Source organism: Dendropsophus ebraccatus, chromosome 7, assembly GCF_027789765.1.
Source record: "Dendropsophus ebraccatus isolate aDenEbr1 chromosome 7, aDenEbr1.pat, whole genome shotgun sequence".
NCBI classification, from domain to species: Eukaryota; Metazoa; Chordata; class Amphibia; order Anura; family Hylidae; genus Dendropsophus; species Dendropsophus ebraccatus.
The window spans coordinates 4,590,920-4,613,749 of record NC_091460.1 but is presented as its reverse complement, the minus strand read 5'-3'; the positions used below and the strand labels follow the sequence as shown (position 1 = coordinate 4,613,749).

The 22,830-nt window shown below is 45.9% G+C and overlaps 1 protein-coding gene across 1 annotated transcript; it reads right to left on the bottom strand.

The window, feature by feature from the left end:
• Positions 1 to 432: 432 nt before the first annotated feature.
• LOC138796621 (beta-1,4-galactosyltransferase galt-1-like) lies at positions 433 to 13,181 on the bottom strand. Its single transcript, XM_069976234.1, has 2 exons — positions 13,146 to 13,181; positions 433 to 3,441 (listed from the first exon to the last, which is right to left on the bottom strand). Exon 2 carries the CDS (start codon positions 3,418 to 3,420, stop codon positions 2,173 to 2,175), a length of 1,248 nt encoding a protein of 415 aa, XP_069832335.1. The 5' UTR covers positions 3,421 to 3,441; positions 13,146 to 13,181; the 3' UTR covers positions 433 to 2,172.
• Positions 13,182 to 22,830: the final 9,649 nt, after the last annotated feature.

Below are 22,830 nucleotides of genomic sequence, written 5' to 3'. Positions count from 1 at the left end.
AACCAAGTGCAGGAAAACACACGTATACAATGTAGTGAACACACGCTGCGCTCTACAGCTCTGCTACATCAGCAGCTACTATTTACCAGCCAAACCTGGTCACTCTCTTAACCCATTGTTGACCAAACTTTCTAGGGATTCCCTAAATAACTTATGAAAAAAGTCTAGTTAATCTTGGGACTGTCATGTAAATAAGGCCGTATGTCAGGTAGAGTATAGGATGTCTATAGGTGAGAATATATATCAGGTAGCTTATAGGATTTGTATAGGATGAGTCAATCCGAACCTGAACGATCGGCATTTGATTAGCGGGGGCTGCTGAACTTGGATAAAGCTCTAAGGTTGTCTGGAAAACATGGATACAGCCAATGACTATATCCATGATTTCCACATAGCCTTAGGGCTTTATCCAACTTCAGCAGCCACCGCTAATCAAATGCTGAAAGTTCAGGTTCGGATCGACTCGAGCATGCTCCAGGTTCACTCATCTCTAGTGAGGATGGTGCTTCTCCTTGGGGTGGGTAGTAGAATGCATATATGTTGAGGTTCTGTTTGTGTTTGGTTCTGCATAGACAGGATTCTCTTTGGGATTGGCTGTGGGATGTATATAGATTGTGGTTTTCTTTGTGGTTAGTAGCACTGTGCATGTATTTTGGGGTTCACTTTGTGTTAGGTTGTAGGTAAATTGGGTTCTCCTCGGGGTGGGCTGTAGGATGTATATATGTTGGGTTCTGGGTAGATAGGGTGGGCTGTAGGATATATATATATGTTTAGTTCTGGGTAGATGGGGTTCTCCTCGGGGTGAGCTGTAGGATGTATATATGTTGGGTTCTGGGTAGATGGGGTTCTCCTCGGGGTAAGCTGTAGGATGTATATATGTTGGGTTCTGGGTAGATAGGGTTTTCCTCAGGGTGGGCTGTAGGATATATACATGTTGGATTCTGGGTAGATGGGGTTCGCTCGGGGTGGGCTGTAGGATATATATATGTTGGGTTCTGTGTTGATGGTGTTCTCCTTGGGGTGGGCTGTAGGATGTATATATGTTGGGTTCTGGGTAGATGGGGTTCTCCTCTGGGTGGGCTGTAGGATTTATACAGTATATATTGGGTTCTGGGTAGATGGGGTTATCCTCTGGGTGGGCTGTAGGATGTATATATGTTGGGTTCTGTGTGGATGGGGTTTCTCCTCGGGGTGGGCTGTAGGATATATACATGTTGGGTTCTGGGTAGATGGGGTTCCCTTGGGGTGGGCTGTAGGATGTGTGCACATTTGTCTTCTCTGTGGAGCAGATTATAGGATTAATGTGGATTATTCGCTTTAGGTTTATGGATTGTTCGGTGTAAATCAAGACTGATTTTCTCCTTCTCCTGAGATGAAAGGTCTGATCTGATACTTGGGATGTGTCTGGCCTGGAGTCATTAGTAAGTTTTAGTTCTCAGGACGTTCTCAGTTATTAACATCTTATAATGAGGATAATTCTGTATTACTGCAGATCTGGGTATTAGGATTATGGCTGTGAATAACAGGACTTGTACGGGGCTGAGACTCTACAGGTTCATGATACTCTGGTATTAGCCCCCATAGACGTTCCTGACTGTAGACCTAAAGGCAACCATCTCATGATCCACATCGAACACCTACCATCATGCCTGAGGAATTACTGTCTATGAAGGCGTTTAAGTCATTTGATTACAGATTGAAGAGCAGTTTTGGTACGGAAAGTGACATGTAAGGGTTCAAATATCCTGAGATACTTGCTGTTCAAAGAAAACAATAATCCACCTGAAGGGGTCTCCATGATTTGACACTATTCTCCACAACCATGTATATGGACATTCATAGATCTAGTTATGTTCTTTGTGTTTCCTAAACCTTTTTATGGCTTCATTGTAGTGGTGCATCTCTATTGCGGACATAGAAGACATTGGGCTCTGGGAATAACTAGACTTCCTACCAGTTCAGTCCCATACTTCATTGTGCCCAGAAACCTTTCCCTTGGAGGAGGAGCATTTTCTGGTTCTGTTTAAGGCAAGGACAGATGAATGTCCTGACAAATTTTTAGATTTGACATAATTCCCTGTGGTCTTTGGTTTCTCATTTCAATTCTTCAGTCTGAGCCATGTTCTGCCATCGGAGTAAGCCAAAACCTTACCTGTTCAGTCTTGTCTTCCTCTAGTCCTTAGTGAACACATGGTCAATTACTTTTTGGACGTTAGGAACCAGAGACAAGTTGTATCTTCTCAGTATGTGATCTTCTATCAGATCGTCCTGGGAGATCTTTTTCCTTTTAGACCTTGAACAGTGGAAGTTAATAGCCATGTTTTGATCTAGGTTCCTTGACGTTCCTTTGTGTTTCAAAACGGAGTGGATTGATGTTTGAAAAACCTTCCTGGGGTTAACAAGCAGTTTGCGATTGTTGAAGACCTTCCTATTAATGGGTTCTCTAAATGGATGACTAAGAATATTGACACCAGGAACATCAGTCCACAGGTCAAATCCAGATACATTGGCAGTTATGGGGAAGACGTGGTTTTCCACACAGAAGACACTTGTGTCTGGAAATTGTTCCTCAAGGTCTCCCATCAGCGACATCCAGTTCCAGTGTTTGACGGGAAGAATAATTTCATCCAGGTCATTGAGAAGAACGTACTTACTCCTATACATGTTCCTGTATATACAATCGTTTAGGGTTGCGGTCTGTCCATAGTAGCCAATCTGACTTGTAAGTCCTTTAGTGTAATGCCACTCTGAAGATGTCAGAAGATGCTGGTCTATTGGCCATTGGATGACTTCTACAAGTCCTTGTTGACTGTAGTATTGGAAGACTTTATCCATGGCCCGGGAGCAGCTGGTGTTATAGATGGTGACTCTCGACGCTCCCAGCAGTCTATACATCTCAATGATCTGGATTGTCTGCAGGATGTTATTGTACCGTCCAAATACAGTAGAGATACACACCGTGAAGTTGACTGTATATGGCTCCGGATGATGATTTCTGACTCTAAACCTGATGATGTCATCTTGATGTGTAGAATTAGATTCCTGGATGGATATGTCATTATATTCACAGTCTAAAGGCTCTGAACACAAGATGTCAGCGGTTCCATACGGAAAACCATATCTGTCTCTATGGATATCTATCTGTCCTCTCACAAGCACCGTCTGGTTAGGCAAACAATGGAACAAGCAATAAAGTTCTGTCACAGATACATGGACTATGGAGAGGACTCGCACTGCTTTTTTATCTCTCGGGTCATAGTAAGGGGCGATGATGAAAGTTTTGTTGCTCACGGCTGTTAGGGTTTCCTGTCTTCTTACTATTGGTTTACTATGTTCCCATTTGTGTTTAAAAAAGCTCAAAACAGTGATACACACACATAGACAGCAGATGTAAAACATGGAGAATGGAGAGGTTTTCATGGCTCCACCATACGAGCACCACTGTAAGAAGACAAAGAATAGTTGTTATTAATATTCTCATCATCTCCATCATCTCCATCCATATTCTCGTCCATGTTGTGGCCCCAATGAAAAGTTTATAACAAAGACAACATATACCATGTTTCATTTATAGTCCAGCAACGATAGAAAATGAAAAGGGCACTCACCCCTGAATGTGATCTTCTTTATTCGTGCAGCATTTAAAATACACACGACATACTGGGCTTTTCAGCAGACCTCCTAGCACCTAATGAAAAGTAAGGTAACAGCTGCTTCGCATGGTTGATGTTTCATTTATAATTATGATTTATAATAATCATAGCGTGTAGCCTTTGGTCCCTTTATACACTTGAGCCTGCCACCTCTGTTCCCTTATAGCTATCCCCATGCTTGTCCATAATGGTTAGTAGTTCCATGGAGGAATTACACTATAGCCTGGGAGTAAACTGTAGTAAAAGACATATGATGGGGCGACAGAGTCTTGTTTTATATGGACTCTCTACATTATCAGTAGTGGGTAAGAGTTGGAAGTGGAAGCGAGGGGTGTACCGGTGAGCTCTTCTCTTATCAAGATCTTAACAATCCACATTCATTTTTAGAAGGGATCAGGTCCGGATTGATAATATGGCAGACCGGGCCCGATTGCCAATCCGGGGGGGCCGGGTCAGGGTCCCCCCCCCCCGTGCCGTTAAAGGGCCGCGGCCGCCAGACCTCTAGTAAGTTCAGTGAGCTTCCGGGACGCCGGGGGGGCTACACGGGGTCTATACTGTCTGGGGGCTACACACGGGGCCTATACTATGAGGGGGGCTGCACAGGGGGTCTATACAATGAGGGGGGTTACACAGGGGGTCTGTACTGTGGGGGGAGCTATGCATGGGGTCTATACTATGTGAGGGCTACACAGGGGGTCTATACTATGGGGGGATACACAGGGGGTCTATGCTGTGGGGGGGCTACACAGGGGGTCTATACTGTGGGGGGAGGGCTACACAGGGGGTCTATTTTGTGGGGGTCTATACTATGGGGGGGCAACACAGGGGGTCTATACTGTGGGGGGGGGGGCTACACGGGTCTATTTTGTGGGGGGCAACACAATGGGTCTATACTATGGGGGCTACAAAGGGGCCTATACTATGGGGGCTACACAGGGGGTCTATACTATGGGGGGGCTACACAGGGGGCATATACTATGTGGGGCTACACAGGGGGCCTATACCATGTGGGAGCTACACAGGTACCTATACTATGTGGTGGCTACACAGGGGGCTATACTATGTGGGGGCTTCAAAGCGGGCCTAACCTGTGTGGAGACTACTCTGAGGGGTTTGTACTATGTGGGGGTTACACAGGGGGCTACACTACATGGGTCTACTATACAGGAAAGGAGTGGGGCTATATTTCATGGGGCTGCTGCACAGGAAAAGGCGGGTTATACTACATGCGACTGCTGCATGGGGGGGGGCTATAATTTATGGGGATTGCTTTACAAAAGGGGTCTACACTATATGGAGGCATGAGGGGCCTATAATATATGCAGGAACACAGGGGACCTAATACTATGTGGGGTTATGAAGGAAGCCTATATGGGAGTACAAAGAGGGCATATGGGGCACAAAGAGGGTCAAACTATATTGCACACAGAGGGACCGAACTACTATAGGAGGCATAAAAGAGTGACCTAATACCGTATGGGGGCAGAGCACACAGGAGGCCCATTACTAAATGGAAGCACAGAGCGGGCCCAGTAATATATAGCGAACAAAGGGGGCATAATAATATATGGGAACATAGAGGGGCCTGGCTACTAGTGGGAGGCTCAAACTGGGGCTAACTGCATACATGGGGGCACAGAGGAGCAATGTAACTGTGTGAAGCAATAAAAAATAGCATGGTGCTGGAATGAGGAGCCTAAAATGTTTGTCTGATAGATTCTATGGAGACGACTGGAGAAGAGAGAAGACGCCCCCTGTGAGTCACTGGATGTAACTGCACTATAATCACTTATGTCTGCAGAACCTGCGTATGCTGCATCTACCTCTATATGGTCACTGCTTAGGGAGTAAAGTGGTATTATCCAGTTACTGTGTTGTGAAGATGGTAGTGGTCATGGTGTATTATTTCCCCTGTGTATACTGGTATCATTGGAAATATTTGTGTTTATATGGTGGATTTTATTCTGTATCAGTATTCAGTTTTTGGGAAAAAGCAGCCATGTTTTTTGAATCCTGGATAACCCCATAGGTAGGCGTCACTGAATGATGCGGGTAAGAAAGGTGGGAGATTCTCTATAATGGCAGATTCTCCCTGAGACTACGTCTGATCAGTTCTGTATTCTGTACTATAGTCGGCAGTGTGATAATACAGTGCACCTATGTATTATCTGTTATATCGCTCTTTGTGTAGTGGGAGTGGACACTTAGATTTCTATCATTAGTGTCCGTTGTCCTTTTTCTCCCCTTCTTGTGATGATGATGGAGGTCACCATATGAAATGCGTGGCAAAGGTTGTGACCTAGTAAATCAGAGTCTGCCACAGCTTGCATTGCTCTCTGTCTTAAGACCGGTACAAGAGCTGATTATTGGCAAGGACAATGCTAGAAATGCTCCTTCGGCTGATAATCAGCCCGTGTAAAAGGGCCTGAACACAGAATCATCGGCTGATCTTATCTTTTGTGCAGGCAGTAAAATATATTGCTATCACCTGCACATCTCACTGTGGCCAATAGCAATATAATGATCATTTGTGCGACTGGCTGCTTGGTTAATCGTACCTTGTGAGGGCACTGCAAACAAACACCAGGGGTATTGTATGTGGGCTGGTAGGGTTAGGGTGGTATTACACGGAACGATAATCGGCCGAATTGGCTCGATTCGGCCGATTATCGCTCCGTGTAATAAATGCAACGATCAGCCGATGACAACGATCATCGGCTGATCGTTGATATAATTTAGAACCTATTTTCGTCGGGCGCCGACCGCGCACCGCTGCGTGTAATAGCGGTGCGTGGCCGGCGACTAACGATATACATTACCCATCCACGTTCCAGGGCTGCTCCTGCCGTCCGCTTCTCCTTGCGTCCCGCGCGCGCTCTAGCGTCACAGCGGCCTGTCAGCTGATAGGCCGCTCAGCCAATCACAGGCCGCGGCGGTCCCGGCCTATGATTGGCTGAGCGGCCTACCAGCTGACAGGCTGCTGTGACACTAGAGAGCGCGCGGGACCCCGGGAGAAGCTGACGCAGGAGCAGCCCTGGAACGTGGATGGGTAATGTATGCCAGTTTAGCAAGGGCTGCAAGGACATCGGTAACGATGTCCTTGCAGCTCTTGTCAAACGATTATCGGGCCGTGTAATAGGTCCAGTAAACGAGCAACGATCTAGCAGATCGCTGCTCGTTTACAGGTATTATCGGGCCCTGCTCGGCCCGTGTAATACCACCCTTAGACTGCCAGGGCTGCTCTTTAGTCCCAGTCCGGCTCTGGAAAGGATTTCATAATATGGAGACCATAGGTGTCCAAAGGAAAAAAAAATGGATGTATAAGAATTAGAGAGGTCTGGAGGAGGCAGACGGGTCTAGAGACAGAGGGCAAAAGGACAACAGAGGAGGGGGGGGCAAAAACATCTACAGAAGGGGATAAAGGAATGAATGGAGAAATCTGGTGGAAACTGGAGCGAGTCTAGAGGAGTCAGAAGTAAGGGTCCTATTACACTGAGCGATAGTCGTTAGTTACGATCCGATCATTATTGCGTTCGTTACTAAGATCGTTTATTCCTTCTGATCCCAGCAAAACAATGGACAATGGGCAATTACACTGAACGATTAGTGAATAAATGGGGAACTTGACCAAACGAACGTGGAATTACAGCGAACGATTAGCGATAATTTTAGGTTCAGATCTAAATCATTGATCAACGACATACGAACGATTTTTCGATCGTTGCCTGCAACTACACAGAGCGATTATCATTTAAATTCGAACAATATAACGATTTTACGCACGATAATAATCCCGTGTCATAGGGCCCTTAGTCTGAAGAAGACAAAGGAGTCTGGAGAAAGTAACATGGGTCTGGGGAAGCAAAAAACCAGAAAAGTGTCTTCTGTAGAAAACAGAAAGCCTTGGGAGGAGAAAAGGGGTTTAGAGAGAGGAGATTGGTTTGGTGTGGACAGTGGAGTTTGGGGCCAAGAGAAGAATCTGAAGAGGACAGATGGGTCTGGAGAAGGCAGAGTTGTCCCAAGGGGACAGAGAGGCTCCGAACATGACTGAGGGGACTGCTGGGGTCTAATAGACTGTTTTGGAGGCCAGGAGAAACATCTATATTGTGAGATCTTATGTGTACGTTTGGCTGTGGACTTTGTAGTCTGTTCTTTCCTGATCATGAGTCTTTATCTGTCTCATCTCATCATATTTTCTTATCTTTTCGCCCTTAGGCTGGGTTCACACTACGTATATTTAAGGCTGTATAACAACCAAAACAAGGAGTGGATTGATAACACAGAAAGGATCTGTTCACATAATGGTGAAATTGAGTGGATGGCCGCCATTTAATGGCAAATATTTGCTGTTATTTTAAAACAACGGCTGTTGTATTGAAATAATGTCCGTTACTTACCGTTATATGACGGCCATCCACTCAATTACAACATTATGTGAACAGAGCCTTTCTGTGTTTTCAATCCACTCCTGGTTTTGGTTGCTATGAGGACCTGACATGAGGACCAAATACAGCCTCAAATATACATAGTGTGAACCCAGCCTAAGGCTGCACCTTGTTCTTTGATTCCTGATCTGAATTTTACCTGTATTTCTCTCACCATACATTGCTTTATGGCCCAGATAAAGCCATAAAGGCTCAGATTTAATGCAGCGGCTCATGAACGTATCCCCCCCTTTGGTTTTTTACCTATTTTGTTACATTACAAATTAAGGCTATGTTCCCACACAGTATTATTGCTAAGTATTTTGCAACCAAAGCCAGGAGAGATCAACCAACAAAACAAAGTAATCACTGAACTCAAGGAGAACAGCGAAAAAAATTCCAATGAAGTACTCAATCAAGAGTCTCCACTGATGCCCCCAAAAATTTAAATATGCAAAACAAGAGTCCGTGGAGCCTCAGTTACGAGTCTCAAAACACGGGATAGCCAGATATCTCTAGCCTGTTGCCAACGGGGTGCCTCCATGATGGGGAGAGCACCACACCACCCTGATAAATAACCCCTTAAGTCCCACTCGGTTGCGAGTATTGGAACATAGACAGGGAAACAACAGGGTGGCCCCTTTTGTCAATGTCTAACTCAAGGTGCGAGTATTGCGATCATGACAAGGGCTTGCAAAGGCAGGCTTCCACCCACGGCCACCCTGTTGTTTCCCTGTCTATGTTCCAATACTCGCAACCGAGTGGGACTTAAGGGGTTATTTATCAGGGTGGTGTGGTGCTCTCCCCATCATGGAGGCACCCCGTTGGCAACAGGCTAGAGATATCTGGCTATCCCGTGTTTTGAGACTCGTAACTGAGGCTCCACGGACTCTTGTTTTGCATATTTAAATTTTTGGGGGCATTAGTGGAGACTCTTGATTGAGTACTTCATTGGAATTTTTTTCGCTGTTCTCCTTAAGTTCAGTGATTACTTTGTTTTGTTGGTTGATTTTTCATTGCCCCAACTAGCCAGAATCCTATCCCACACTGACGAGGGTCAAAAACCCCGAAACGACTGTCTGTGGGTGGAAGCCTGCCTTTGCAAGCCCTTGTCATGATCGCAATACTCGCACCTTGAGTTAGACATTGACAAAAGGGGCCACCCTGTTGTTTCCCTGTCTATGTTCCAATACTGGCAACCGAGTGGGACTAAAGGGGTTATTTATCAGGGTGGTGTGGTGCTCTCCCCATCATGGAGGCACCCCGTTGGCAACAGGCTAGAGATATCTGGCTATTCCGTGTTTTGAGACTCGTAACTGAGGCTCCACGGACTCTTGTTTTGCATATTCAAAGCCAGGAGAGGATTGAAAAAACAGAAAGGCTATGCTCACACATTGAAATTGAGTGGATGGCCGCCATTTATCTTAAAATAACGATTATTATTTATTTGCCATCCATAAATAGCGGCTGTCCACTCAATTTCAGCAGTGTGTGAATATAGCCTGTCTGTGTTTTTAATCCACTCCTGGCTTTGGTTGCAAAATACTGAGCAAACATGGCCGGGAACATGGCCTGAAGGTGCGTTCACACGTACAGGATCCGCAGCAGATTTGATCTAAATAAGTGAACGCAGAATCAAGTCTGCTGCAGATTCTGTACGTATAAACAGACCCTAAACGTTGATTTCCCCTGAATTTTGTGTGACGCGGCTTCACATAAAAGTTGGGAAATTTAAAAACAGAAAATCGGGTGGAGCTAATGTCACTAAGCATGTGACTTCTGAAGGAGATTGGGTGCACCAGAACTTTTTAGGGGCTTCATAGCAATCTGTGAATACAGATGCATATATGTCATATGATCTGTCAGTATATAGTATATACCTTTTCTAAAAGGCCTCTGAGGCTGTAACACCATTCAGCATGAGGCACCACTAACCAAACACCATGAAGACCAAGAGATCTCTAAAATCCCATGAAGACCAAGAGACCTCCAAATCCCATGAAAACCAAGAGATCGCCAAACACCACGAAGACCAAGAGATTGTCAAACACCACAAAGACCAAGAGATTGTCAAACGCCACAAAGACCAAGAGATTGTCAAACGCCACAAAGACCAAGAGATTGTCAAACGCCACAAAGACCAAGAGATCATGGTGTTTGACAATCTCTTGGTTTTCATGGGATTTGGAGGTCTCTTGGTCTTCATGGGATTTGGAGATCTCTTGGTCTTCATGGGATTTGGAGATCTCTTGGTCTTCATGGTGTTTGGCGAAGACCAAGAGATCTCCAAACACCATAAAGACCAAGAGATCGCCAAAAATCTAGAGGACAAAGGTGATAAAGTCCAAGTCTATGTTGGGAGTTCCCAAGCAGCGACTGGAGGATCAGTATATATCACCACAATAACCTGTATACTCCATAGACTGGAGGATCTGTATATACCACAATAACCTGTATACTCCATAGATTGGAGGATCTGTATATACCACCACAATAACCATATACTCCATAGACTGGAGGATCTGTATATACCACCATAATAACCTGTATACTCCATAGACTGGAGGATCTGTAGATACCACCACAATAACCTGTATACTCCATAGACTGGAAGATCTGTATATACCACCACAATAACCTGTATACTGTACAGACTGGAGGATCTGTAGATACCACCACAATAACCATATACTCCATAGACGGGAGGAGCTGTATATACCACCACAATAACCTGTATACTGTACAGACCCACAAGTCCTCTTTTTGTGACACCAATTTTTCAATGACAGATTAACTTTTTGCATAAAAAAAAATCTTATTTTTATTAAAAACTTTTATTTTATTTGACGGCCCCTTTCCCCAATTTTGCTCGTTGGAATTTTTTTCCACTTACGTCCTTTACTAGGAATAAGATATTTTAATTGTTCGGCCGATTACGCACTATTTGATTGTTAACAAGCAGGGATCGTCCCTCTGCAATCGCATCATTGGGGGGGGGGGGGCGATCTTACCACTAGACACCACAGATGGAGGACACAGGCCATTTAAATGCAGCTGTCAGCTTTGACAGCTGTGTTTTAATGGTTCATTGGCCGAGTGCCGCACAGTTCAGAGCTGCGTTCACACTGCCTGTAGTTTGGCCATCATTAAGCAGCTGACCGCTTCCCTCCATTGCCTATGGTAGAGGTGATGACTCCTGTATAAAGCCGTGTGTGTGTGTTGTGTCTCTGGTCCATATCTCAATACATGGTTGCAGCGAGTTGTATATCTGGGCTGTATAGGTTGTTTGGATATGATTTATGCTCCGAGTGGAAGGTGATGGAAATTTACACTCATGTCGTGCCGAGAAGGTGTGTACATGACGGGAGGAATAGCTGATACTACACGACACCTGTGCTCAAGAAATTCTTTACTAACCCATGAACAGCACTAGCCCACCAGGGAGACCATGGACAGCGAGTATTACTGTGTGTAACGTCCATGGAATACAAGCTGGAGGATATCCTGGGAAAACTGGTGACCTGTCAGCTCTCAATGCCAAACAGGGGCTGCAAAGGCAGATGGAATATAGAGCGTGTAATAGTAGATAATTATTCTTTATAAAACCCCTTAATTCCAGAGCGCTATACAAGCGAAGGGGAACAAACAGGAGCAATACAAGATCAATACACATGGAAGGCAAGTGGCAGACTGGTACATAGGGAGAGAGGAGCCTGCCCACCAGGTATTACATAGGGAGAGAGGAGCCTGCCCGCCAGGTATTACATAGGGAGAGAGGAGCCTGCCCACCAGGTATTACATAGGGAGAGAGGAGCCTGCCCGCCAGGTATTACATAGGGAGAGAGGAGCCTGCCCACCAGGTATTACATAGGGAGAGAGGAGCCTGCCCACCAGGCCGTACATAGGGAGAGAGGAGCCTGCCCACCAGGTATTACATAGGGAGAGAGGAGCCTGCCCGCCAGGTATTACATAGGGAGAGAGGAGCCTGCCCGCCAGGGCTTACATAGGGAGAGAGGAGCCTGCCCGCCAGGTATTACATAGGGAGAGAGGACCCTGCCCACCAGGTATTACATAGGGAGAGAGGAGCCTGCCCACCAGGTATTACATAGGGAGAGAGGAGCCTGCCCGCCAGGTATTACATAGGGAGAGAGGAGCCTGCCCGCCAGGTATTACATAGGGAGAGAGGAGCCTGCCCACCAGGGGTTAAATAGGGAGAGAGGAGCCTGCCCGCCAGGTATTACATAGGGAGAGAGGAGCCTGCCTGCCAGGTATTACATAGGGAGAGAGGAGCCTGCCCACTTGGGGTTACATAGGGAGAGAGGAGCCTGTCCGCCAGGTATTACATAGGGAGAGAGGAGCCTGCCCACCAGGTATTACATAGGGAGAGAGGAGCCTGCCCACCAGGTATTACATAGGGAGAGAGGAGCCTGCCCGCCAGGTATTACATAGGGAGAGAGGAGCCTGCCTGCCAGGTATTACATAGGGAGAGAGGAGCCTGCCCGCCAGGTATTACATAGGGAGAGAGGAGCCTGACCGCCAGGTATTACATAGGGAGAGAGGAGCCTGCCCGCCAGGTATTACATAGGGAGAGAGGAGCCTGCCCGCCAGGTATTACATAGGGAGAGAGGAGCCTGCCTATGAGGGCTTATATAGGGAGAGAGGAGCCTGCCTATGAGGGCTTATATGGGGAGAGAGGAGCCTGCCCGCCAGGTATTACATAGGGAGAGAGGAGCCTGCCCGCCAGGTATTACATAGGGAGAGAGGAGACTGCCTATGAGGGTTTACAATCTATAAGGTATACACATCAGTGAGAAGCCATACAAACGCCATGACTGTGACAGGACCTACAGACTAATGTATACAGAGGCCTCCCAACTCTTCCCTCACCTGTAAGGACACATTTCCCAACAACAGAAGACCCATCCCTAAAGGACAAATTCATAGAAAGGCAAGAAGACCTCCTTGAATGGCAATTACCCAGAAGCACAGAGATGCCTTATCCAGGAGTACATTCACAGCAGCACAGAGGACCTTTCCCACCTTGTCAATTAAGTAAATAACAATTTACCTCTCCACGGTGCAGAGACGGTACGTGTAATGGCGCCGACCACTCAGAAGACGTCTCTCTTCATCCTCATGGACACTTCTTTGTTTGTTGATAAAGTGATGGATAGAGAGGTAGAAGGCGGGTGTGACGGCTCCTTGTAGCTATACTGGATCCACCTCTCTATACATTATGAGCAATAGGTGTTGTAAAATGTTTTTCTCACTGCTTCCTCCTGTGTGGGATCTCGTGTGAAGTGGTAATAATTGTTACTATCAGTAAGTTTTCTTGTACTATGGATTTTCCCATGTCTCTGCCCTCCTGCATCTGGCTGCTTCCCCCCATGCAGGGTCCCACTACGTGTGTTCATACGGTGTGATAAGCGTTCGTGTATATTACCATGCGGGGCCGATTGTAGCTTCTCTGCTGCCCTCTTCCCACCTTGACACCTGAAAATCAGAAGTAAGAAAGATTTGTATTCAGGAAATGTGCAGTATATAACAATACAAGCAAAGATGACCATATACTTCTATATAGTGTCATAAACAGGAACAAACATACCCAAGTATACCAAGCCAATAATACCAATACTAATCCTGAACATATATGACCGCTGCCTAATGACTGAAAAATGACATTAGTCCAACATTCTCACTATAAAGTGCCCATATAGTTACTACAGTGCAGTTATATCCAGTGACTCACAAGGGGCAGCTTCTTTGATCGAGTTGTTCACTTTCCTTTTCTTCTTTATCACTCATCTCTGCAGCATCAGACATCTTAGGTTTTGCATACTTCTCACCTCTATGCAGACTCCCAATCCACAGTGTCTCAAAGGGAATTAGTGCCCCATTTAAAGGCGGAGTCCCAGGGAAGTACAAAAACTTCAGGCAGGCTGGTGGGCGCAGGAAAATAATGAAAAACTGACCTCACCTGTCCTTGTGCCTCCAGTGTGTCCTTCCTGGGTCCTGTTCACTTTAGCAGGCTGACATCTTCAGCTGGAAACCAGGTAAAGCGTCTCCATCTGAAACGTCACATCCTGGCTGATCGATTGCCCGCTGTCCTGCCACAATCACTGATTTGCTGGGTGGCCAATCACTTAGCTGGGGACGTGGGTAGATAAGCCACAGCACACCGATTTCGAATGCAGGTGAAGTAATTTATTTGCAGGGTAAGTAGATAAAAAAGCTTTTACTCCAACCAGGGTAAGTAGTTACAACAACATCAGACCAAAATGGGTACAAGGTTTCAGTCCTAACCAGGACCTTCCTCAGGCATAGGGGTGTCTGTAGTGTAGAATCCGGGCTGGTGGAGTGTGAGCCGGGGACGTGGCTGATATGAACTTTGGTGCATCAGAGGCACACGGACGGGTGAGTTCAGTTGTTTATTGTTTTCCTGCCCCCCCCCCACCAGCCTGCCTGCAGTTTTTGTACTTCTGTGAGGCTTCTCCTTTAAGCCCCAGACAATTATTTGCCCCTTCTGTATCTCCACATGGTAAATACCCCAGTTTTTGCCCCTTTTATAATGCCGCTTCTCTGCCCAAGTAATAGATGTGTCTGTGATACTGTCTGTGCCCCGGCCCGCCCAGCCTCTGCCCGCTCCGCTCTCTGGCCGGTGTTGTATCTTCAGGCCGTTGTCCCCCCCTCCTCCACAGTCCTTGACAGCAGGAGGAAACGTACAGGGTAAATAATTACATGTATTTTATCAACCAAAAAAGGCGGATACAGAAAGGTAAACAGTAAAAATTACAGATACAAAGGCAGCTGCGTGAGACCTGATCACGGGAAAGAAGACAGGAAGGCGAGGCTCCTTCTTAGTGAACGCCACTAGTCATAGGTGTAACCTATAAAAAGTATGACAATACTTCACAGAAAAATGGACGGCAAAATCCCATGGATTAATATAGTGCACATGAGCAACGCTTAAAGGGCATCAGTCAGCTTTGTAAGGCTTGACAGAATTGCAGATATTAGAGTCTAACCTGCTGACAGCTCCCTAGCCCTCCCTAACCTGCTGACAGCTCCCTAGCCCTCCCTAACCTGCTGACAGCTCCCTAGCCCTCCCTAACCTGCTGACAGCTCCCTAGCCCTCACTAACCTGCTGACAGCTCCCTAGCCCTCCCTAACCTGCTGACAGCTCCCTAGCCCTCCCTAACCTGCTGACAGCTCCCTAGCCCTCCCTAACCTGCTGACAGCTCCCTAGCCCTCACTAACCTGCTGACAGCTCCCTAGCCCTCCCTAACCTGCTGACAGCTCCCTAGCCCTCCCTAACCTGCTGACAGCTCCCTAGCCCTCACTAACCTGCTGACAGCTCCTTAGCCCTCACTAACCTGCTGACAGCTCCCTAGCCCTCCCTAACCTGCTGACAGCTCCCTAGCCCTCCCTAACCTGCTGACAGATCCCTAGCCCTCCCTAACCTGCTGACAGCTCCCTAGCCCTCACTAACCTGCTGACAGCTCCCTAGCCCTCCCTAACCTGCTGAAAGCTCCCTAGCCCTCCCTAACCTGCTGACAGCTTCTGCTGACAGCTCCCTAGTGGGCATGGGCTGCCAAGGAGGAAGGTTTGTCTGCTATCTTCATCCTCAGCGCCATTCCTGTTAGCACTGTTAGTTGTGCCTGGTAAGCAGTTAGAGCACCAGCAGCCCCTCAGACTCGGCTCCCTGGTGCGGCTTACCCCATTGCTAGCGGTGGTTCAGTGGATCCCCATCTTCAGTTGTTATGCAGCGTCCGGGTTGGAGTGGTCCCAATTCTGGGCTCCCAGACACTGTCGAGGTGTCACCATGTGTTGCTGCTCTCTGGAAGGGATGGTAAGGCCTTGGTCACCCCAGAGGGAAATCATTTCAGAGAGTCAGGGGTCGCAGTAAACAGCAACTTCTTTACTGAAGAAATTTCAGATGCAAAACAATACAGGAAAAGCACTGTGCTGGGTTGAGCAGACTTTCCAGGGTTTCCCAGAATAGCCGTGCGTTACAGTAGGATACATAAGCGTTAACTGCAGCTTTGTCCTACTGGGGTCAGTACCTAACTCAGGTATACTGCCCTGTGTAGTGTGAAGCTATCCCTGACATGGACAAGGTGATCTTCGGAGGATGTCCTTACTCCTGAGGGGTCTAGGATTGCATGATAGCTGACGTTACTTGCATAAAAGAAATAGAGTAGTCTCTTGGTCCCTGACAAGGATCCTGGCCTGAGCCAGGCCCTGGCTTTACTGCAGCAGGCACTGTCTCTGTCTTAATCTCTCAGCACTGACTGAACTAGAAGACCCTCCCACCAGGAACTAGCTCCTTTTTATAGGCTCCCCTTAGCTAGTGTAGGAAAGAGGGTGGGGCTGTGTGTGTGAAAGAGAGAAGAGGTGTGATAGGGCAGAAGAAGAGGGAAACAGGCCTGCACCTGTGACTGGAGAAAACACGACATGTGACATAACACTGTTAACTTAATGCTTCCTTCAGCTGTGCATAATATCAGACACATAAGTACAGTAGTGACACCTAGTGGGGAAAACACACAATACAGTGTTACTCCATCCCACTGTGAGAACCCTAGTGAGTTACTTTTCCTGGGTGCATAAAGAACTTAGTGGCACACCTGTGCTGGGACACGACATTACTACTTTCATCCTCCTCTTCCCCAGCACTCTGACAAAAATCACCCCAGCCCGGAGTTCTCCTTCAACTGTATCTCTGCTTTATGCCCTCATGTGACATTTCTTACCTGTGGTATACAACATGCGGTACCTGGAGGATGCGGTATGTGGTGTTGACCATTAGCAGTGACTCCATATATGCCTGACTTGGATCCAACCATAGTCAGGCATATATCCTATCCAGACACAGTGGAGGTGGTACAAGGAGCAGGATGAGTATATACTGTACTCATCAGTCATTAATCTGATCCCTATATCCACACGGAGGAGTGATGGGTCTCCTACCTTGTTGTAGATAATGTTAGACCTAGGTTATTGATCTTGTGATGCTGCGCTGGGCCACTCCGCTGAGAGTAGTGGTAGATGGTAGTACCAGGTAGGAACCCGGTTAGCCACTTGCCTGATGGTATGTCACGGTATGGGCACGAGGGATAGCAGCTATAGACCAGGAACCTGACCAAGCGGAGGCCGAGCAATTCTTCGTTGTCCTTAGTCAGGGCACCAATAATTACACCAATGCCAAGGTTCAGAAACAACAGTAGTTGTGTATTTATTATAATGGTGGTAACTCGTAGCAACGGTCTCTCCGGATGCAGTAGTTTGAAAACAGCAGGAGTTTGGTGACTGCACGAGATTCTTTTTTTTTTCAGTACTTGCTTTCACTTGTTCTCAAATGATGTCTGGTTTGGTGCAGTGTAATTCTTGTTTGGCTGTAGTTTTCCGTAGAACCCTTTGGGACTTGGGGTGCTGTCCAGTTTGCATGCAGATTTCTGGTTTACGTTGTGAAATTTCTAGGCTGCAGTCCTTAGTCTGTACACTGCAATCTGATGTAAGGAGACTATCCCAGCCAGGAGTTGCTGTGCAGCCTGGTTATCAGCCACCTCTTCCTCAAAGACCTCAGAGGAAAAGGGCGGTTTGGAAAACAGTTGGTTCAGGTAGATTGCGAGCTGTAGAGCAGAAGCAGAGGACGTTTGGCCTCTCTGTGCAGAATAGTTTTAGTGTTCTTGCTGATATTGATAGAGATGCTGTTGCTGTTGGAGACATGGCTGCTCAGGTTATTTCCAATGGGGATGTTGTTTTGGATGGGCCACTGAGGGCAGAAGGAAAGGTTAGTAAGAAGAGAAGGCATCTTCTAGTTGGTGACTCGATTGTTAGAGGTGTTGTGGTAGGACAGGAGGAGGATGTGTTTAGAGAGGTGAGATGTCTCCCAGGTGCTACTGTCAGGAGGGATAGGAGACGGATTGTGAACATTGTGAAGGCTGCTAGTATAGATAGCAAGATTGATCTGGTGGTTCATCATGGAACCAATGACTTGTCCCAAGGAGATGTGGATTTGGTTAAAAAGGAATTTCAAACTTTTAGTCTGGAGCTGGGCAAGATAACAGATTCTGTGACATTTTCAGAGGTTTTGCCGGTCTGTAATCAGAACAACAAGGCAGGTCGTATCTCAGAGTATAATGCATGGTTACGGCAGTGGTGTAAGGCTGAAGGGTTTGGGTTTGGTAGTCATAGCTTTTGCAAGTGGTGCAAAAAGGACATGTTCAAGAGGGATGGTTTGCACCCATCACACATAGGTACACAGGTACTTGGTGAGGAATTCAGATTGTTTTTGGACAGACATTTAAACTAGATGAAGGGGACAGAAGTATAATAGAGGAGGAGGATTTCTGTCCCCGACCAGTAAAGACAAATAAGTGTATCCGGATTGGTGAAAGTGCAGTGGTTGGTGCTGTAGACACAGTGGTTGGTGCTGTTGATGTAGTTGTTGGTGCTGTTGACGCAGTTGTTGGTGCGGTTATTGGTGCTGTAGATGCAATGGTTGGTGCAGTTATTGTTGGTAAGGAAGATGCTGTTGGTGCTGTAGATGCAATGGTTGGTGCGGTTATTGGTGGTAAGGAAGGTGCTGTTGGTGCGGTAGATGAATTTGGGAATAAAGGTATTATGAAGCTTAGTAATCTTCGGGCAATGTGTACGAATGCTCGCAGCTTAGGAAACAAGATCTGTGAGCTGACGGCCATTATGTCTAGAGATGATTTGGACCTTGTTGCTGTAACAGAGACCTGGTTCAAAGAGTCTAATGATTGGGAAATAGCTATACCGGGATATATTCTGTACAGGAAAGACAGAGCAGAGAGAAGGGGAGGCGGGGTAGCCATTTATGTCAGGGATAGTCTTAAATCGACACTCATCCAAAATACATATAAAGAGCTGGAGACTCTCTGGGTTTGTATGCAGTCCAAAGAGGGATCTGTTATTAGGATAGGTGTTATCTATAGGGATCTGTTATGAGGATAGGTGTTATCTATAGGGATCTGTTATTAGGATAGGTGTTATCTATAGGCCTCCGGGGCAAAGCGAGGACTATGATAATATGCTGATGGATGAAATTACTAAAATGTCATTAAAGGGGGACATTGTAGTTATGGGCGACTTTAACATGCCGGATGTGGATTGGAATATCCCTTCTGCACTTACATGTAAAAGCAAGAATGTAATGGAGGCCCTTACAGGGGCATCTCTGAAACAGCTTGTGAAGTCACCAACCAGAGGAGAGAACATTCTAGATTTAGTATTTACTAATGGGGATCGGGTGTCTGAAGTTAGAGTGGAAGAAAATCTAGGTTCCAGTGACCACCAGTGTCTATGGTTTGACGTACAAACTGACTACGTCCAATCCCATACTACAACAAGAGTATTGGATTTTAGGAAGACAGATTTTAATAAAATGGGGGAGTATTTAGATAAAGAATTAAGAGGGTGGGATAAAACATCGGGAGCGAGCACTCAGTGGGCAGTATTAAAAAATGTCATATTAAAGGCAACTAGACTATATGTACGAGAAGTTAGCAAAAGTAAAAGGAAGAAGAATCCATTATGGTTTACTAGAGAGGTTAAGGCCATTGTAAAAGGAAAAAAGGCAGCGTATAGGAAGTATAAGGAGACTGGGAATGAAGCTGACAGAGAGACGTACAAAAGTATACAGAAGGAGGCAAAGCAGATTATAAATGCTGCTAAAGCCTCAAAAGAAGAGGAAATGGCAAAATCTGTTACTGCGGGGAATAAAACCTTCTTCAGATATATAAGTGACAGGAAGAAGAAGAATGGCTGCAGCATTACTAAAATAAGTAATGGGGAGAATACGTTTATTGATGGAGATAAGGCGGTCGCTGACTATTTGAATAGTTACTTCTGCTCAGTGTTTTTAGCAGGCGGCCTTCACAATCACAGGATGGTTGGACGCAGCATTGCCTCCAGCTATATGGGTTCGGCTCCAGTATTTTCAGAGGCTGAAGTTGCAGAGGAACTTGCCCGTTTAAAGCTGAATAAGGCGATGGGTCCAGATGGGATCCATCCCAGGGTTCTTAAAGAACTCAGATCTGTGATTGCTGCCCCCCTGACAGATCTGTATAACCAATCCCTGCTAACAGGAGATGTCCCCGATGATTGGAGAACAGCCAATGTTATACCAATCCACAAGAAGGGGAATAGAGAAGAGCCCAGTAACTACAGGCCAGTGAGCCTGACATCTGTAGTAGTGAAAATGATGGAAACTCTTCTAAAAAAGAAGATAATGGATCACCTAAGAATCAACAATTTGATGGATCCAAACCAGCATGGCTTTACTGCGGGCCGATCATGTCAGACTAATCTCATTGATTTCTTTGATTATGCCACAAAAGTGCTGGATGAAGGTGGTGCTGTGGATATCGCCTATCTGGACTTCAGCAAAGCTTTTGATACAGTTCCCCATAAAGAGCTGATAGAGAAGTTGGAGAAAATTGGACTAAATCCCTGGATAGTTCAGTGGATTTGTGGTTGGCTGAAGGAGAGATATCAGAGGGTTGTTGTTAATGGTGAATATTCTGAGCAGAGACTGGTTACAAGTGGTGTGCCACAAGGGTCTGTTCTGGGTCCTATTCTTTTTAATATGTTTGTAAGTGACATAGGAGAAGGGTTGATAGGTAAAGTTTGTCTGTTTGCTGACGACACAAAAGTGTGCAATAGGGTGGATATTCCTGGAGGTGTCAGTAATATGGAAAATGATTTAGCTTTGCTAGATACGTGGTCCAAACAGTGGAAATTGAAGTTCAACGTTTCCAAATGTAAAATAATGCACTTGGGGAGGAGGAATCCTCTATCCGAGTATCACATCGGCAGTACTGTGTTGGAAAAGACTTCAGAAGAGAAGGATTTAGGGGTAATGATTTCTGAAAGCCTTAAAATGAGTCACCAGTGCAACCAGGCGGTGGGGAAAGCAAATCGTATGCTGGGGGGTATAGCTAGAGGTATAACCAGTAGGAAGAGGGAGATTGTGATCCCGCTGTATAGAGCTCTGGTGAGGCCACATCTGGAATACTGTGTCCAGTTCTGGAGACCTCACCTAAAAAAGGACATTGATAAAATAGAACGGGTCCAAAGACGGCTACAAAAATGGTGGAAGGTGTGAGGCATAAACCATATCAGGAAAGACTTAAGGATTTGAATCTGTATAGTCTGGAGGAAAGACGGGAAAGGGGGGACATGATTGAAACCTTTAAGTATGTTAAGGGACTAAATAAGGTTCAAGAGGGGAGTGTTTTTAGTAAAAAACTGAGCTCAAGAACAAGAGGACACAGTGAGAGGTTAGTTGGGGGAAAGATCAGAAGCAATGTAAGAAAATATTATTTTACTGAAAGAGTAATAGATACCTGGAACAAACTTCCAGCAGAGGTGGTTGGTAAATCTACAATAACAGAATTTAAACACGCCTGGGATAGACATATATCTATCCTAAGATAATAAGGAAGAAAATACTAAAAGGGCGGACTAGATGGACCCAGTGGTCTTTTTCTGCCGACAATCTTCTATGTTTCTATGCAACCGGGTATAAGGCAGACTTGGATAAGGTAGAGTAATGGGTGATGCTGCAATAGGCTGTGATGATAGCGTACTGAATGATGGGAGTATAGTGATACTGAGGATAAGATGCTGGGTGGAATGAGACTGAGATGAATACTTGCTGTTGATGATTAGAGAAGATGATGAGAGGAATGACTAAAGAACGGCACCCAGATCTTTAGTATAGATGAGGATCTTGAGACTTGAGAATAAGGACACAGCCAGGAACACTTCTGGTAATGCTGCAGCAGAGCACACGTCCTTCTCTCTTATGGCAGTGGAGAGAGGTCACACACAACCTATCCCCTTGAAGGTAGGAGACAGGAATCAGGAAAAACAGAGCAACACACCCTTCTCCCCTAAAGGTGGAGAGAAGACTGAGGTAGGACAGGAAGTCAAATGGTATTTCCAACAAAAGCTTGATGTCCATTGGGGTTACCATGCAAGCAGGGCACAGTCACATGACACCAAGCCATTGCTTCATCACATTATTAGGACATATTGGACTGAATATACATGAAAAGTACCATACTTGAACACTGGGGGGGCGACATAATACCATTAGGCACTAATAACTGAATATGCATACAAGAAATGAATGGAATAGCAGACCTGAACACTGAGAGGGGTGACACAATACACACAGTTTGCAGTGGACCATAGCTTTCCAGAACAGAGGCAATAACATCTCAGATATAAAGATACACTTTGAAGGAAACAACAAAAGAAGGAACTCTGTTCTGGGACACTGCAATGCTACCGTGTAATAATACAGGACCATGTATATTATATAGTAATAGAGACAATAATAATAGACACCAATATGGAGGAGAGCCCGTGATTAGTTATACACATGACTATAGACGTATACAGTCTATTTTATTTGGCAATAATGGGAGGTTCTTCATGTTCATGAACTTACACAATTATTGGTCCATAGTTTTGTCGCTTCTATGACACATGCTACGATGTCATCTAAGCCCCTCCCCCTCCCCGCCTGTCTGTTCATTCGCAGCCTGAGGTGAAAAGTAGAACTGTCCCAGTTGCCCCTAGCAACCAATCAGCTTCCACTTTTTCTTCCTCACAGATTTTTGGGAAAAGGAAAGGTGGAATCCGATTGGTTGCCGGGGGCCGCTGAGCCAATTCTACTTTATACCATGTTGGTAAATCTTCCCAATAGTTTTTCAATA